This window comes from Hypomesus transpacificus, chromosome 26, assembly GCF_021917145.1.
Source record: "Hypomesus transpacificus isolate Combined female chromosome 26, fHypTra1, whole genome shotgun sequence".
NCBI classification, from domain to species: domain Eukaryota; kingdom Metazoa; phylum Chordata; class Actinopteri; order Osmeriformes; family Osmeridae; genus Hypomesus; species Hypomesus transpacificus.
This window is the reverse complement of record NC_061085.1, coordinates 1,565,341-1,584,447: the sequence shown is the minus strand read 5'-3', so window position 1 is coordinate 1,584,447 and position 19,107 is coordinate 1,565,341. Positions and strand designations below refer to the sequence as shown.

Sequence of the window (19,107 nt, the reverse complement as noted above, 5' to 3'; positions counted from 1 at the left end):
CGTTACGTAGTGCCTAAACAAGAATCTGGCGACGAATGACAGGAAAACAAGTTGATAATCGGTGGGGCTTATGAGTTAATGGGAAACAGGTGCTGAGACCGGTGAGTATGGAATGATGTTATTGGGGCCAGAGACCAGAGCCACACCCACCACAGGCACACACAGTAAAACAAATGCGGAGACTATAAACAAGTTCCTTCTAGGAGGCAGAGGTGGAGGGCATGACACTTTGAGCACCACAAGCTGAGTCCAGATCTATGAAATTTGAGAGAAGGCAGACATCTCTATGGCTATATTTAAAACTCAGCAACTCACATCAAAACAATGTAGATGGTCAAATAGCAATACAAGAGGAATAACATGTCATTTATATTTTTAGGTGGTCTGTTAAGGTTTTTTCAATTTTTCCTTTCTGTTAGACAGGAATACCTTTAAACATACTATCTGTGCACCTTTGCTGAGGTAATGCCAAATCACAAATCTTAAAAAAAATATATATAATACTTTTTATTGTTGTCTTTGCAGCAGCAGTATGAATGTGAGATGTGACTGTCCTAAAGAGTAAGAAAGAGAGATGAGAAGATTTACTTGACAAATTGCTAATGCCTTTCTTTCTCATTGCCACTGCAGCGATGTACTCTGTGGAAATCACGGTTGAGAGGGACAAAGTTACGGGTGAAACTAGAGTGTTGTCGACCAACACACTACTGCCTGTTGATCTCTCCCAAGGAGTGAAGGTATATGAGGATGAGCAAAAAGGTGAATGTTTACTAAAGATGTGAATTATACTTTTGTATAAAGTACATTACTTTATACAGTAATGTACGAGCAGAACATGTTTATTAAGGATAAACATGGCTGGACCTGATGTTAGTTTCCTCCAGGATCACAATGACTCTTATTGAGTGACTTGTTGCTCTTGTAGGTTAGTTATAACAAAGTTAAGTCTTGTACTCGCTGTGAAATATTTTTACTGTTGATTGTTCTTCTACAGGTACAGTCCTGCACTTTTTGTGGTTCATGTTGTTTTAATTTGTAACTTGTATAACTGCATGCTCTTATGGGTCTTCCCTTTGGCACTTGTTTAGTTTTTTCACAATGTATGCTTCATGTTTTGGCTGCTTGCAATGTTTGGGACTACCTCGTTTTTATGATCAGTGACCTATGCTCTTTTGTAAAGCTCTCTCTTGAAAGTCGCTTTGGATAAAAGCGTCTGCTCAATGCATAAATGTAAATGTAGGAGCTAATGTTAAGTATATTACTATAGAAAAAAAGCCAATTGTTAATTTGAAAATGAAGTGTCCAATTATCATTTACATAAATATACGTATATATATATATACATATAAACATTACACTTTGTATGAAAACAAACTCTGAATTTAAAAAAGGAAAAACAGCATAGACAGGGATGTCATAGTCTGCAATGTCTCTTCACCATTCTGCTGAATGGGATTTAAAAGACAGCAGTATGGATAGATACATTGTGGTCTGTACTGTATCTTTACTGTTGCTGTTGAGCAGGCTTTTTTACAACCCAGTGGCATCTCCACTATCTCTTTACTTCTGCTGCATAATTAGTTTCACAAGCTTGCTGTTAAAAGTCTCTTGTATTAAATAATGTTGTTTGTGTCCTATAGTGTTTCAGGGAATATAGGCCGTATTGTATTTTCTATTAATGCACATATATTCGCCTATCATTCGTTGTAAAATGCGATTGCCTTTGGCAAGGCACAACCTATATTCTCTCTCATAAATATTAATTATTATTTTCCCACCCTTAAAACTCAGTAAATGTTTGCACTACATAGACAATGCGGTGTCAAAATGTTCTTCCTAGTTCCAATTGCGTTGCTTGTATCCGTGTTAACTTCTGGGAGATAGCTAGCTTCCTAAAACGGCAAGACAGCTGCAAAAACACCACAGGCAAAGGCCAGGGTGATATTGTTACGTACGCCTCCCGAAGGAGAGAACGCAACACCCCACTGCACACAATAAGCCTAGGACCTGGGGCCTCTACTACGAATCAAGATTTGGCGTTAGCGAGGTAACTTCAGGTTCAACCCAGGGTTTTATGTACTACGACAGTGGATCACTTGTTACCGGGGTAGATCGCCATGGTAACACATGCTGAACGCCTAACCTGGTTGGGAGCAGGTTAAGTTGGAGATCAGAGATCAACCGGTATAAAAGCCCCGCCCGCTCATTCTTGACGATAATATTGTCACCGTTCATAAGATCCTGTGGAGCTTGGTGCGCGGATAGTGAGAGGTGCGCTCAGAAGAGCCAGAACATTTAGAAACCGAAAAAACCCTTTCGCATTCCCTCGTGTATCTTTATGAAAGATTTAGATTCTTAGCAGAGGGAATTACGCAGTGGCGGTTGGTGAAAATTATTCTAGGTGGGGCTGTGAAATATTCAGTCAATTTGGTAACCATCCTAATACACCTGAACACAAACTGCATGATACGAGTTCTCTGTGAAATAGTAATTATGTAATTAATGCACACAGCTATAGGCAAATGTCCACATTTGTGGACTAAAAATATCATTACACTCAGTTCAGAAATATTGAAAACCACGGACATCTGGGCACTTGAGCCACTCTCCCTTGTATTATTAGGAAACACAACACAACTTTTACTGTAAAACTAAATATTAAGGATTTATAAATGAATTTAACACAATCAATTATCTTTGATAGAACGTGCCTGTTCTTATCCACTTCGTTTTTTCCGCTCACCTCAATCCGGTGACCTTCGTCTGTATCTTTTCCGAATGTTATAAAAAGCAAGCACGGGAAGCAAAATAAGGCATTGACATGACTGCATCCAGCTAGCCAGGCCTTTCAATTGTAGTTTACCAATCGTGGGAGAAACCTCTGTGTATGATTTACCTCTACCCTTTTCGCTCGCCTGTTGTGTAATTTTGATATCAGGTTGGGCCAAACTCTTTTATTTTTATGTTCTCTACTAAAGTTCTCCTCTCAAAATGATTTAGGAGAGGATATTTTACAGAATTTGAGAAATGAAAACGTCTGAAGTCCAGTTCGGAGTCTTTCATTTTCAATAACGTTAAGTAGGCCCTACAGTCACAAAATCACTTCTATACTCTAACTCTGCTTGGGGCGCTAATTCCTGCGCCCTTTAGGCATCATTTTTGAGGACGCTGATTGGCTAAATATGTGTTTCTTGTTAGCAACGGTCAGCAATTCACTTATCGCCAGCAGGTTGGTAGGCGTTTCGATGGGCGCTTTTTCTAGCGCCCCAGATGTCGAGCATATAATATATTACATGAAAAACAAAAATTTAAAACACTTTTCACCAGGGAGGGCGGCGCCCTAGCGCCCTCTATTGACCAGCCGCCACTGGAATTACGTATCTTTGCCAGCTTTTCCAGCCGTATGTTGCCAATGCGACACATTGAAGCTGTGCACTCACAGTTCCACAGACTGTATGCATAGCGTTTCGTTATTTCACTATGGGTACTTTTATAGTAGGTAATGCGGAGACAGGGGCGGACTGGCCATCGGGGATACCGGGGGAATCCCCGGTGGGCCAATGGGGTTGGGATGGTCCAAAATACCTGCCCACATCCATCACCAACCGGCCCTCCCTCTGACATTGCCGGTGTTATCGCCCAACTGGTTACCACGCTAACTGGTTCCCCAGCTGTGCGTTCACGTATCAGTCTTCCTCCATCACCAGATTCGTCACGAATTCATAAACGTTACTGGCGATTTTCAAGTCGGATCTCATATTTGCTGCGACAAATATGAAAGTATAGGCTACGTGCGCACTAAATTACATCCATTCACGTCAAAATAAATGGAGATAAAATAAAACATTTGCAGGCTCGTATAAAGTGGGATTCGATTGCACTAGAGCAAAAACACATTTACACGAAAGTCCATTGCTTTACACTGAGAGCTATTCTGGCTCATGGAAAATTGCTAAATTGTTACGTATTTATTTACTACGTTTGCCTTCAGGCTTCTTCTAAAACAACTGGTTGCCATAGACACTACCTGAACGGTTGTTTCGAGGCAATAGACGTATTTTCCACGACATCACAGCTCCTTCTGGCACCACATATTAAAAATTCATACAAAGAACGTCGCTGCTAACCCAGACAATACGATCAAAATAGCCTACGCTAACCCTTTGAAACACAACATGTGTCTATTCGTTTCCTATGCAATTACGTGTATGGCTAAGTGTTTCTTCGCTTTATCTTAAATCAATAATTTCATAGTTGTATATGTAGCGAGCACTACATTACAGCCATTCGCTACGACAAAATAAATGGAAGCTAAGAAAATAAAAGGCTCGAGTGGGATTCGATCCCACGAGCAAAAGCACATCCATCACTGAAGTCCTTTGCTTTTCGCCGCAAGCTACTGAAGCAGATAGAAGTTCCTGGTATTCAGTCACAAATGTATTATATGACGGACGATGTAGGCTCACTAAACACGTATTTGGGGTTGTCTCGAGGCAATAGACATTTACCAAGATATCACAGCCCCGTAATGACACCACATTGCAAAGTAAGCTCGTCGCTGACAATATTAGCTTAAATGCGAACACTTCATGTGTAGTGCTTCACATAATAAATGAAATATGATGGCAATACATGCGTTTTGTGTTTGTTATAAACATAATATAAATGTATGTATCAACAAATGTAGAAACCTAACAAAGTTAGCCTACCTGGATGCTCAAATACATGTTTAGTAGCCTACATTTGGGTCGTGTCAACGGTAACAAGTTGTTTCAGAAGCCAAAACTAAATGTTACCTGAAGTCTATCGTATAATACATTTGTGACTGAATACCAGGAACTCCTATCTGCTTCAGTAACTTGCAGCGAAATGCAAAGGACTTCAGTGATGGATGTGCTTTTGCTCATGGGAATCGAATCCCACTCGAATCTTTTATTGTATTAGCTTTCATTTATTTTTTAGGAGTCAGGTGGCTGAGCGGTTAGGGAATCGGGCTAGTAATCTGAAGATCGCCAGTTCGATTCCCGGCCGTGCCAAAATGACGTTGTGTCCTTGGGCAAGGCAAGGCTTGCCTGTAGCTTATTGTAAGTCGCTCTGGATAAGAGTGTCTGCTAAATGTAATGTAATTTTGTCGTGGCAAATGGCTGTAATGTATTGCTCGCTACATATACAACTATGAAATGAATTGATTTAAGATACATCGAAGATGGCGCCGATGAAGGCTGCCTCGGTCGTTAGGTGCGTTCTTTTTTGTCTCGTTTCGTCTGTTGTTCTCTAACATGAGAAGAACTTCTAAAAATCAGGACTACAACTCCTGTGGATTTATTTCCCACTTTTCTGCTTCCAGTGGCAGAATTAGTGGTATTATAGTCAAAGCCACCCTCGGCTTTGTCCTAGCAGCAAAGCACCGTAGGCAGCGAAGCGGCTTAGGAGTGGCAAATGAGCCGGTGCACCGGTGCGACTCCGTTGGCGTGGGGCACGCACAGCGTTACCGGGGATATTTCTCTCCAATGTGCGTTCACTGAGCAACAAACTGGATGAACTTCAGCTACTGGTGTAGAAAAACTGAGACTTTCATTCATCTTCCGTTTTGTGCTCTACGGGACATCAGTTCACATGGCTGAGTGAACTGATCCCGGACTACAGCGCTACAGCTAGCACGATATGCTAATAGCCGATACTTTTTGAGAGATAGCCTATCGTTTTTATGTGAGGGTGTCATTTACATCATACATTTGTTGAAACCACATTATATGACATTAAAGATGATTAAGTATGTAAATAAAAAACATAGGCCTAGCTTACTGTAATAAGTGATAAAACATCTAATGTCGTCACTACTATACATTTAATTTGGTCTGCTACTTTTTGCCTGCCCTCTTTCTCGGATTTTGCAGACATTGAGGTGTTCCCTGGCGTTCTGATAAAATCTTCAAATTCGCATTAACCTTTGAGCAAGCTGTTGCTCTGTTGCGTAAAAGTGGGGTGCTCTTTTTGGCCACGGTGAGCAGCCAAAAGCAGTGTTCCTGATCAAGGTTTCTACTATCGATACATACCCCCTTATAGACCAACGCATAACTCAATCCAGCTATTCTAATTTTAAACAACATGGGTGTTCGAAGAACTGAATTAGCCAGATCATAATTAGCAAGATGATGTGGATGTATCATTTGATCTCAGATGTAATAAGCAACGTACGGAGAACTGGCCCCAGGTCTTACCTTGTGGTTGTATACAAAAACGTTATCCTGCAGGTGGTGTAAGCCCCGGGCCTCTTGCCTAAAGCACGTAGCTTTCCCCCTGAGAACAAAAGCAGAAAAGTATTAACTAGGGATGGGACGTATGGCACTGACGCATCGATTCTTGTGTGGCAAAACCAATACGCACAGTTTCGGAGCGTGTTTTGGAGCTTGTATCAATTACGATAACCACGTAATTGATGACGTTCAATGCTTCAAACGTCACAAACTGGTTTGAAGTTTTGCTGCTCTTCGAACCAGAGCCATAGAGGGAACAAAGCCACCGCTTCTTGTTTAAGACAAATCACACATACCCCCTTTTCCGCCAAAGTGAACCGGGAGCTAGTTCGGAGTTGGTGCTAGAGCCAGTTCGGAGCTGGTTCAATTTGCAAGCATTTTAAGAACCGGTTTGCTTTTCCACGGGCTAGAGAGCCACCACAGAGCCACGTCATTACGTCACTATATGCGTCTCATCTTTCCCAGAAATGCTAGCGCAGCAGCACCAAACACAAAGGCTGTTTATTAATCCGAAGAACGCGAGGTTGAGATGCAGGATTTCTTAGCTATTGCGCAATACCCTGGCCTCGCAGCAGTATGAGAACACTGGCATTATCAGCGCAACATTTTATAAGCTTTTGCTGAACAGTGCTTTTTTATTACATTTGTGTTAAATATAGGCTCAATAGCTCATAACATTTGTGTTTGTCATTTCACTCATTTGATAGGATTATGATAAAATGCAGCAATTATGTGTCTGCACTGCGATGCTAGCTAGGGTATCGAAAAGTCGGAGCAAATTTATCTATAAAATAAGCACATCTTCAGCAACTACACTGCCCACTTCGCGTCACATTTTGTGATGCTGATTTAAGCTAACGTACCGTTTAGCTTAAATATGAATTGTAAAAATGTACAGCAATGGCGTATAATGGATTCTGTTCGTCTTGTTAGTCACAGTAACCCCGCCCCTGACGCAAGCGGTACTTACTTGATTCCCACTTTAGCCCAGCTCCGATGCTACTTGCGAACCACTTTCCATGGTTCAGAGCCAGTTCTTAAGGCCAATTTATACTTCTGCGTTTTTACGGACAGGCACACAGGGAACACCCTCTCCGTCAAGGAACTCCCTCTCCGTGCCCTCTCCGAACCCCTCGGAGAGCTCTGCGTACACCTCCTGATTTTCCTGACTATCCGTACGTCCGTTATTTTATGGATACCCCTTGGCTGTGATTGGTCCGTTTTAAGAACTGCTTGAGTCAGGGGCGGGGGCGGGGTTGCCGTGACCAACAAGAGAACAGAATCCTTTGACCGCCATTGTTGTAAGTTTTTACAATTCATATTTCAGCTAAACAGTACATTTAAATCAGCATTTGAATTGAAATGTGACGAGAAATGTGCAGTGTAGTTGCTGAAAATGTGCTTATTTTATTGATGAAACGGCTAATTTGTAAATTTGCTCCGACTTTTCGATAACCCAGCTAGCATCGCTGTGCAGCGCTATCTACTGTTATGGCGGTGAATTGCTTTCAGCACGCAGAGCCGTCAGAGTAGTATAAATTCAACCAATCCGTCCGACTCCGTGTGTGCGTCTGTCCGTAACGGAGTCGGAGAAGTATAAAACGGCCTTTAGGCTGTCGAAAGAAAAATAACTGGTTCGAGATTAAGCACTGGCTCCGAACCAGCACTTAGAGCCCGACCGATAAAGGATTTTTAAGGCCGATACCGATACAAATATTTGATCATTTAAAAATCCGATATAATTATAATTTTTTTAAATCCAGAAACGCGTAAAAAAACTAACTGATTTCCCTAAAATGAGTTATTTGTAGTTTACATTTAGTCATTTTTAGGAGACGTTCCTATCCAGAACGACTTACAGTAAGTACAGGGACATTCCCGGAGGCAAGTAGGGTGAAGTGCCTTGCCCAAGAACAAAGTCATTTGACACGGCCGGAATCGAACCGACAACCTTCTTATTAATAGCCCGATTCCTTAACCACTCAGCCATCTGACTCCTGTTATTATTTCCTCGCTAAAATAATATGACAATGCAGTTTAAAAATAAACTTGTTTGTTTTATTGTCAAATTAGAACAGAGGAACATCAAAATATATTAAAGTTGATAAAGGTAATAATTAAAATCTATAAAATCACAAACTTAAGATATGAAAAGTCCTTTGAACAAACCCACAATAATAAATAAATAAAAACATTAATATTCATTTATAGGCCATTATTAATGCCGATACCGATAGTTTGGAAAATGCCTCATATAGGCCGATAATATCAGTCGGGCTCTAACGAGCACCCAAAATGCATTGGTGGAAAAGGGTTAACATTGCCAGAGAAGCAGCACCTCAAACCAACATGACTCCAGGCATTGCTCGAGTTTCTTCCATCGGTCATTATTATTTAGCCTAATCTGTAATGTAATAATTATAAATTTGTTCACTTATGAAAACGACGATTATGTGTACTGTTATTTTATTGAAATGAAACGTAACATGATAGGACTAGGTACTCTATACAGTGTCCAAATTACAAATGTTGATGATTCGTCAACAGTAATAATAATTAGTAAATATAGCTGCAAACAGCAATGGGGTGGCCATGCAGGTCAGATGACCCAGAAGAAACTTTTGACATCCTCAGAAGAGGCTTCCGAGTACACGCATCAAGTTTGGCGGTTTCAAAAATCTAAAATCATTTTGATAGTTTGTGTGAGGATTGCATTGACTTTATACAGTTTGACTACAGGTACCTAGCATCTGAGGTGTATCTTTCTTCCTTTGCAGTGGCTTAGTCTCGCTAAACAGAGAATCAGAGTCATGACAAGCTTGTATTGGTGAATATTTGATATTCACCAAAAGCGTTATATTCATTCACTAAAAATTGAGTCATATTTTGACATGTCAAGGTGATTGTGGTCTGAAGATAATCTGTGCCAAATTTGGTGAATACATTTTAATCATTCATTCATTCCAAAAACATTTAAATCATTCATTCAAAATGGCGCCCACATCAATTCAGCTGGTATCACAAGTTAACATGTGTCAGACACAGGATCGCCCCTAGCGGTTAGATGACACAACCTTTTGTGGACCTCTTTGGATCAGGGTCCCGAGCATCAGTACCAAGTTTTATGTCAATTCAGCAAATATTTCCTGAGCTATGATCTCACTTCCTGTTTTGGCGGCTCCATCACCAACTTTGATCAACTTTACCAGAAAATCAAGTACCATGTGAAAACGTTTGTGAGGCTTGATCTGAAGATAATTGGTGCCAAATTTTGCTTATTGCAGCGCCACCTAGAGGTGAAATGGCATGACCTATTTTGGACCTCTTTAGAACAGGGTCGCTAGTCCCTATACCGAATTTGGTGTCAATGCATTAAAGAGGTGCTGAGATATGATCTCACTTCTTTTATGACGACTTTCTTGGTTGACGACTTCGGCTGTTCTAGTCAAAAGGTTTAGAAAATAAAAAAAACATGTGATATCTTTTGTGAGGCTTGGTCTGAAGATGATCTGTGCCAAATTTGGTGAAAATTTGACAGCTTTATAGGAGAGGTAGCAAAAAACTTTATATTCGTTAAAAATGGCAGCCACATCAATTCGGCTGGTATCACAAGTTAACATGTGTCAGACACGGGATCTACTAAGATATCACGAGACAAAGGATCACTTAAATAAGACAAACAAATCAACAGTTATTAGTTAAGACACAATCCTGCCTATGGTAGGTAGACCTAGAGGTCAAATGACACTACCTGTCTCAGACCTCTTAATAAGAGGGTCCTGAGTCCATACACCAAGTTTGGAGTCAATGCATCAAAGATTGGCTAAGATATGACCTCACTTCCCTTTTTTGGATCAGTTGCTCAATTTGATTGGCTGTAACTAACAAACGGTTAGCGAAAATCAAAACGCCATGTGATGTATTTTGTGAGGCATGGTCTGAAAAGGATCTGTGCGGATCTGAGAGGTAGCAAAAAAACGTTATATTCATTCATTCAAAATGGCGATTGGCTGTAACTAACAAACGGTTGCGAAAATCAAAACTTTTGAAGAACATTCGACAAGAATTGTAGGAGGAGTGCGTGAACTCGGGTTGATCCAGTGATTCCAACGATACCTTATTTTGGAAAATGAGGCATATGGTTCAAAAGAAAACACACCTTCAACTTTGACCCATTGGCGGCGCTAGATGGTTGGAATAGGAGACATGAAACTTTATGAAATTGATGAGGGAACTAGTCCCAAAGAATGTGCTAAATTTCACAACTTCTGACCATGTTGTTCTAGGGGCTGCCATAGACTTCCATGGCAGAAGAAGATGTGTAATAATAATAAATATAGCTGCAAGCAGCAATGGAGGGGCCAAGCAGTGCAGAGCAGGACATGGCCTCCATAGCACTTGTGCAACAATTAAGTCACAACAACCTAGATGACACTGTTCATTTTCAATGCGCCGATAGTTTGGCTCTTTGGGCCGGCACAATCCGAAATAAACCACCAAAGCTTCACAAGGCATTGTTCGCCCATCCCCCAGTATTAACCCACATGATAACAATGAATGAATAAATGAATGAATAATGTATCATATAATACCAGATCCAAGCACTGGATCGCAAATACACAATTACAGAAGGCAGCTCACAGCACACAGACCAAACCAGATAGCAGTCAGCCAAGCTCCCTAGCTAGACAACCACTCAGGCTTAAATATGGTGTAGCTGCACAGCCGCAGCCACTGACGAGGGGGGGAGAGCGGAGTCCTAATCAGGGGATCCCACCAATCAGTCACTCCAACAGGTTTCAGAAGCCATCTTGCCCAAGATGACAAGCCTAAAAGAAAGAACCCCCCCACACACAAACCACAAACAAGATATTCGGACACAGAAACCACATAGAACTCTGGGGACATAGATATGTACAGATATGTACGTCCTTTGACTGGTTAGCCCCTGATATTCCCACACAGGAGTAGTCCAGTAGTTAGCTCAACTGTTAAACGTACTTACCGGTCCGGGGGTCAGGTGTGCATCTAGGAACAAGACCGAGCACAGCCTTCTCCATTCTCAATATCCGAACAATTGGATAGGATAAGCTTGAGGTAGTTTTTCCTACTTACAGCGCGGACTACTTATATCCGGTCACATCACATGACCCCCTAGTCTTCAGACAGGGACATTGTTACTGACACATAATGATCACTTATAGTAAACTTGTTATATTAGCCAGTTTTCCAGAAATACATTTATAAGGTTTTTGGAGGAATTCTTTCAGTTTGCAGGGGTATTGTTTGAATTGTGATTCCAGCTAAGATACTGCCAGTGACAACATTGTTAGAAATATGTTAGGACAATTGTTACACAGGATTACCCAATTTCCTCCTTTTAATGCATCTTTTTCAACTATGTCAGGCTGCAACATAGCTTATCACCATTCCCTCTTGCAAAGGGAAATGACAAGAGTGTCATTCAACACTTCAATCTTAGCATTTTGAAGTGTAAATGAGCAGCAACAAATTCAAATGCTTTTGAATTTATGCAATCTTCATAAAAAATAATAAAAAAGATATATCAGTTGTAAAACATAACGGACCTATTGGCAACCGATGCAAGCACAACTCACTATTTTCACAGACCCTCTCTAGTTAATATTATTGGTTAATATATATCGGTTGCAGATGGGTCCGTTTATTAACTGTAATTTTTACAACTGATATTTCTGTATATTTTATTTAAAAATGCATATTTAAAAGCATACATTTGTTGCGCACATTTACAATTCAAAATACAAAAAGTGAAGTATAGAATGAAACGGTTGTCTTCTCATTTCCCCTGCAATAGAGAATAGTTATAAAATATAGCAGCCTCAGTTGAAAGGTTGGCTCAAACGAAGATATTGGGCAATCCGGTGTAAAAATTGTCCTAACCTCTATGATTTAAACGTCACCTTAAGTTTTTCCCTTCTAGTGATATTTTCAAGCATTTAGCGTAATTGCATTCATTCATTAAGAAATCCCTTTGAAACAAGGTGAACCCCCTTTGAAACAAGCTATTCTAACAACATTGTCAGTCACCGGCAGTATGACGCAAATCGCGATTGAAACAGTGGCATCTGCTAACTGAAAATATACCCCCAAAAACGTAAATAAGCTTGACATTTATTTAGGGGGAAACAGCTAATTCAAAGGAAGTTTGCTGGAAGCGATCATTGTCAGTAACAATGCCAAATGCGACCATTTGGTTGTAGAGCCCTGCGTGGAGAAGCTGACCCCGGTAAATTGTGCTACAGAACGAGCAAACTAGCCTAGCTGCTGTTGCTAGCCAAACTTCACTGAGGGGATTGTTTGAATGCGCCAGAAATGAAAAACGTTTCTTTTGACAAAGTTTAAGCTGCGGCATTGCAGACAGCAACTTACCACGCAAGCTTGAGTTGAAATACATTACTTACTGTACATGCAAGTCTTGATTTGCTTAAATGTATGATGCTGCTGGAGCTAGTACGGCACGACACAATACGATACTTGCTGTGCAACAGCCTTACTAGCGCATCCATGCACGTCGTATCTATGCGTCATTGCTAATGTGTACTGACGTTGTGATGTTAAGCTAGCACCGAGTTCCCTTTGTGCACACAAAGCACTTTTTGCCACAAAAACGTAATTCAAGCCTAAAGCGTCAAACGGAACGTAAATCCCAAGACAAGCAACGCAATCGCTAACAAGATGAACCTTTAGACACCGACGTTGTCTGTGTAGTCCAAATATTGAGGAATCCTTAATTTCTTTTGTTTTTTTGTCAGGGACAATGCAGCGCACATTAATACATACTTAAATAACAATATGTTGTAGATGTGTTGCATAAAAGGTTTCTACAAAATCGGTTAATTTGCAGCCCCAGTCCCTGGTCAGGCCTTTCAAAAAAGTTAAGCAAAGTAAAATGTACTGCATAGTGTGCACAATGAAGCAGCAGATACATTATAATATAATATATTGCATCAACATTTCATACACATTCATAAAAGAAATGATACAGACATCAGTCCTCTTAGTGCCAAACTGTCTGAGAAAATGTGCAGCTTCCTAATGTGGGACAGTCAGTTGCCTAATGTGGGACATTGTAAAGTGGATGTTGAAAGGCCTAAACCATGGTGCACCTTCATTCATGAATGATAGTAAAACTTCTTCAATAAGTAATTCTGTAGGTTACATTTTGTCAGAAATATTAATCTATCAAGCATTGCACAGTCAGTCGGTGAACAAGTTTAAGAAAGCTTTATTACTTGCGGCCGGCCCACAAGGAGACAAAAACATCACACGCCATTCTGCTACAAAGTTTGTCTGGTTCACAAGTCTTCAAGTAAGACTATTTATTGGTGAGAAGTCTCCTCCCCTGCATATCAGCTGTCAATATGATCAATCCCAGAGACAGAGTGCGCGTGCACGTGGAAACTTACAGAGTTCTCTGACCCTAGGCTTGACCATATGATTCACTCAGCACAGATAAGGTTAACACATTTATTGCACCTCTAGCATACTAATGGTCAACCTAGGTCAGTTTGTCTGCGTAAGCCAAGTGTCATCTATAGGTCATGTGGGGAGAAGGTTCTCTGCTGGCAAGGAATGCTGAACACAGAATCATTCTTATTACAGGATAACAGTTACATCTTCAATTTTTCCAACACATTTATGTTCAGTCATTTTACCATTTGCAATGTTGTTCCTGTTACAAAACCAAGGTTTATCATTAAACATGGAAAATTGAGCATCATCAAGCAAATAAAACAATATGATTGTTTTGATGCATTATAAATTCATTAAGTATATTTAAAGGTAAATAAATATCAAATGTTGCATAGGCCTATTACAATATAACAAACAATAGCAGATAAAAACAACAGCAGATAACAAATGGCCCGCAGAAGTTCATAAGTCGTTACATTTCTGTAAACAGGCAAGCTTTGCATCTAAAGGCAATGTCGTCATCAATCACCCCATTGTCCTCTGCACAGCTTTCATGGAACCAAAGGGAACAGACTGCACAAGAAACCCACTCCTCTGTAGACTTGGGTTCCTTAGAGTCGCCATAAGCATGCTGGCAGAAAGCACAAGGATCCTGGTTTACTTGACGGCCTTGACTGGTTGTGGCCTGGTGTGTTTTCTTTGCTTCAGGCTTTTGCTTTTTCCCTTTGTTTTTCACCGCTTTTTCTTTGATGAAAGAAAAATGGTTGTCACTGGTCAGATCATATGAAGGAGGCTTTGCCCTCTGGCGGCTGGTAGCAGGGCGTTCTCTGACAGGAAGAACTCTGGCTGTGTCACCACTTCAATTTCCTGTGCCAGAGGTGGTGGAGTGACAATGGCGGACAGAAGAATGTGCTGTAGAGATTGTGGAGGAGATATTGCTTGCTGAACAGCATCATGCAGAGGGTGGTAAGGAGGGTGCTCTGGAAGATATAACATTTCTTAACATTTCTATCATCATCATCATCCCCGTTATTGTCATCACACGGAGGATGGCTTGGAGTTGCACCTGCAGGTTCTACTGGAGTCTCTCCAAAGGGTCTCTCCGTTGTTTTTGATGGCATGAACAGATTTTTGTTGATCTTGTCTGGGTTGAGTGGGAATATCCCTGACCCACAAAATCCAGCCTGGGCATTTGAGGGAGTTGCAGCTTTCTTCCATGCCTTTGAAAACAGTGGCATGAACAATGCCCTGTCAAGTTGCTTTCCTCCACCCTCGACGGTGACCCTTCGTCCCTCAAGCCTCCAGAAGTGTTTTAGACTCTTGAACAGAGCTCTATCTGCTGGCTGTAGATAGTGTGTAGTGTGAGGGGGAAGGCTAAACACATACATTGTTGTCTTTCGTCAAATTCAGAAATTCAATGTTGTACACATGGGAGGAGTGACCATCAACAAGGAGCAAGTGGGGTCGTGGATAATCTTTGGGCAGGCTTTGGAGAAAAAACTTCCCCCATTCAGTGAATAATTCAGTGTTTATCCACCCGTTATCTGTCATCCGGAGGAAGGTATTCTCGGGAGCCCCAAAGACCCATTCTGCCTTCATTCTCTTTCCCTTGAAGATAATTGGCCCATACCCACCACCAGCGTTGATGCTGGAAAGGCAGGTTGACGTTTCTCCTTTCTCCCCAGCAGTGATTTCAAAACAAGGTAACCCAGCCTCGGCAACCACCCTGGTAGAGAGGAAGTGATCTTGGAGCCCAGTCTCATCACAATTCCAGATATGATCTGGGACATTCTCCAACCCCAGTCTTTCAATTGTGTCCTGATATTTCTTGAACCATGTATTTACAACAGTGGGGTTGAATCCAGCAGCTCTATTGGCTGAGAGAGCCTCGGGTTTCCTGATCCGGAGATTCCGGTTGCGTTTCAAAAAAACTAAACCATTTGTAACCAGCCTTTTCCTGTACTGTACTGAATCCCCTAATTCCCTTCTTGGTGGCAAACTGGTAGGCCAGTTGCTGTATATTACCCATTCTCAGGGGAAATCCTCGTTTTCCTAATAAGATTATCATCTCCCCAAGCTCTACCTCATGTTAGGGACCCCACCATTGTCAATGACCTGCTGGTACTCCTCTATTGCTCCTTTCATCCTGTCCTGCTTCCACTGATTTAATTTCCTTGTCTTATCCTTTGCCTGCCTTTCTCTCTGTGTCTGATGATTTCTTTCTGTCTTTTTCGCCTTTGCCATTGTGATCTGAAATACATTTTAAAACAACACTATATTTACGAAAAAGATGAAAGGGCCTTATTGAGTTGCTATTTCTGCTCTTTTCTTTAAGACTCACAGGGTTTCCCGCAGAAAATGTGTTAGTTAAGGTGGTAGGGTGGGTAGTTTGTGCGATAGCCTAATGAGGGGAGACTGGCATTTTGGAATGGAAGGGAGAAAAAAGGACAGAGTAAGATGGTGAATATCACAATAAAATGTAGTTTTTTTTTTTTAAACGTAGTTAAGTATGCTTAACTATAAAGTGCTGCGGGAAACCCTTGATCACTAAGAACATGTAAATAACCATTACTGTTGCATAAACTACACATTTTGGACTGGCTTGTAGTTGTATAACTGTCCCACATTAGGCTAATCATACTGTCCAACTTTAGGACAGGTACTTGTCCTAAAGTGGGACAATGGAAAAATCAATTAAAGTCTAATACATAGTTTAAATATACACCATGCAATACTATTTTGTTATGAACAATCATTTCATGAACACATTAAGAACAAAAATAACATGATTATTTTCATAATAATTAACTTATACTCTTAACTCTTAATCAATTTGGTCAAAACTGTATGGAACTGACCTAATAGCTTTCACAGAAGGTACTTCCTGTTTGATGATTATCCTGCCCTAATTTCTGATTGGACAGTTCAAAGGTCAAGGGATTTTTATCACATGACACCACAGCTTTACTTTCCCGTAGTTTTCACTGACATTCATTAGTTTCACTGGAGCTTAGGTGTCCCACATTAGACAGTGTCCCACATTAGGGCAATCCACCCTACATCATGTAACAACAGTGTGCATGTGTGCTTCTGCATTTATGGACCTGACTCAGTGGCAACATATTAGATTTTCTTTCAGACAGTGTTTCACCTTTCTATTAATGTTTTCAGTTCGGTTTGTGTTTTTATTTCTGTTGGTAAATCATTCAAAAAATGGGTATCACTGAAAAACACGACTGGCCAAAAGTGGTTTTGTGCCCCTCTGCTATGCAGTTGCCACTCACTGCTCCCTTAGTGGCCACTCTCCTTGTATTGGTTTTTGCGCATTAAAAAATCAGTTTAAGAAAGGAGAACTTCATAAAGCTATCAATATTTAAAAGCTTGTATTTCTGTACAACCAAACAGTGGTGTGTTGGTTTCTGATCCATTATTTTCAGTGCCTGTTTGTATAATGAAATGATGGGTTTGACTGTTGTCTGGGAAGCTTGGCCCCATACAGTGACACAGTAGGATAAGTGAGAGAGTATCATGGCATGAAAAAACAGTAAAGCTGCTTGACAGGTATGTGATGCCTTAGGGGTGGGAAAAGAATAATAATATGTGAGAGAACAATGGTTGTGCTCGCCGAAGGCTTAAATGGTTAGATTAATAGGCAGGGCTAGGGTTTGCAGAGTTTCAACAAAGCAATCGGATTCTTGATGTAATGACTTTTAAACCGTAGAGATTATCTTTGTGTCTTTCCTGATCCACTCTTTTTCTCTGTCTTTCTCCCTCCCTCAGTGGTGCACAAGATGAATGACGAAAACAAGCAAGTCCACCTGCTTAGCTCTTCAGAGGTGGAAGAGCTTATTCACAAAGCTGACGAGGTCTCCTTGATTTCTGAACCTGCCAAAAATACAATTATTCCAGTCCCAAAAACAGAGGACCATGATTGTTCTTCTGAGCAGCACACAAGACCCAAGACTGTGATCACTGGAATAGAGGCTAAGTCTGGAAATACAAGTCCCCAGCCTGGCACTGAAGTTAACATTCCAGCAGCCAGTTCAGACAATCCTGTCACCATGGTGTTCATGGGATTTCAGAATGTAGAAGATGAGGCAGAGACAAAGAAGTTTCTCGGGCTGCAGGGCACTGTCGAGGCTGAGCTAGTGGTCATCAATGATGACGCTGGCAAAACCTTGGCCGTTGCTCCAAAAGGCAGTGCGGGGCAAGAGCAGTCTGTACCATCTAGCAACTGCACCACACCCACCGACACAGCAGAAGCAACTCTAGCAAATGGGGAGGATGGAAAACCACAGGAAGGCACTTGCCAGAGCAACAAGGAAAAGCCATGCAAGTGCTGCACCATCATGTGAGTCTACTTGGTAAAAAAATAAAAAGACATCATAAAAGTACAACTGCAGCCAAAACTACATGCAAATGTACCCTTACCCCCATTGTTTCATACCCTGACAATAAAGGCAAACATCTACTGTACATTTTAGTTTTAAACTCAATATCTCATCTGTATTTAGTTTACTTTTATTTTAATATTGTCCTTTTGTCATGATTTGACTTTCTCCCTGCCTTTCCCGTCACACTGTACTGAAAAAATATATAAAATATCTTCAAAAAAGAAAATGATACATTGTTTATTGTCTAACAAATATGGTTTCATTCTCAGTCATACGTTTTGCACTCTTCTTTATCACTTGAACATTTGTACACACACATACAGTGTATATAAGAATATAGACATAACTTAAGTAGCAGTTACTTCTCTGTGTCTTCTTCGGTATGCCTTTACCAGCATCACACACTGGGACAGCTTGACACATTGGCTCCTAGTACTCCTTGCACAACCTCTCAAGCTGTCAGAATGGAAGGTGTGGACAAAGTTTCATCAAGAAATCAACAGATTTCTTCTGGCATTCCAAGTCTGGGCTTTGGCTAGGCCATTTTGGCTAGCACCAAATCAAATCAAATCAAATTTATTTGTATAGCCCTTTTTACACGCAAGCATGTCACAGAGGGCTTCACATGCGCCCATAGAACTGCCCCTCAACCAACCTAAACCCTCAAGGAAGACAAGGAAAAACTCCCAGAAAAACACCAATGTTATGTTGTCTTGGCTGTGTGCTTTAGGTTGTTTACATTTTCAAAGGTGAATCATAAATGCCTGCATGATGGAGTGCTGTAGAGATAGTTGTCCTCCAACTGCAGAACCTGGAATATCTGTCACAGTGGCATTTGAGTTATACAGCATGTCACCTCATATTTCAAGGACATCCTTGCTTGGTTATTTGGTTTGGCTGGAGGCTTAGAAAGAGTCAAGTGGCACCTTCAGTGCTCGAATATATTCAACAGAAAACAAGTGCCCTTGATTTCATGACCTGGTTTTTGCTCTAACATGAAC

The 19,107-nt window shown here is 40.9% G+C and overlaps 1 protein-coding gene across 9 annotated transcripts in view; it reads left to right on the top strand.

Moving 5' to 3' along the window:
- palm1a (paralemmin 1a) overlaps window positions 1–18,678 on the top strand; it is a 128,834-nt gene extending 110,156 nt beyond the window's left edge. For 2 of the 9 annotated variants that reach the window (XM_047049735.1, XM_047049736.1), the window contains exons 9-10: window positions 631–759; window positions 17,493–18,675. In XM_047049735.1, coding sequence (XP_046905691.1) covers window positions 631–759; window positions 17,493–18,067 — 704 coding nt within the window. In that variant the 3' untranslated portion in view covers window positions 18,068–18,675. Of the gene's footprint in view, window positions 1–630; window positions 760–17,492 lie in introns of all 9 variants that reach the window. The other 7 variants (XM_047049737.1, XM_047049743.1, XM_047049740.1 and 4 more) reach the window with 6 other exon arrangements.
- Window positions 18,679–19,107: the final 429 nt, after the last annotated feature.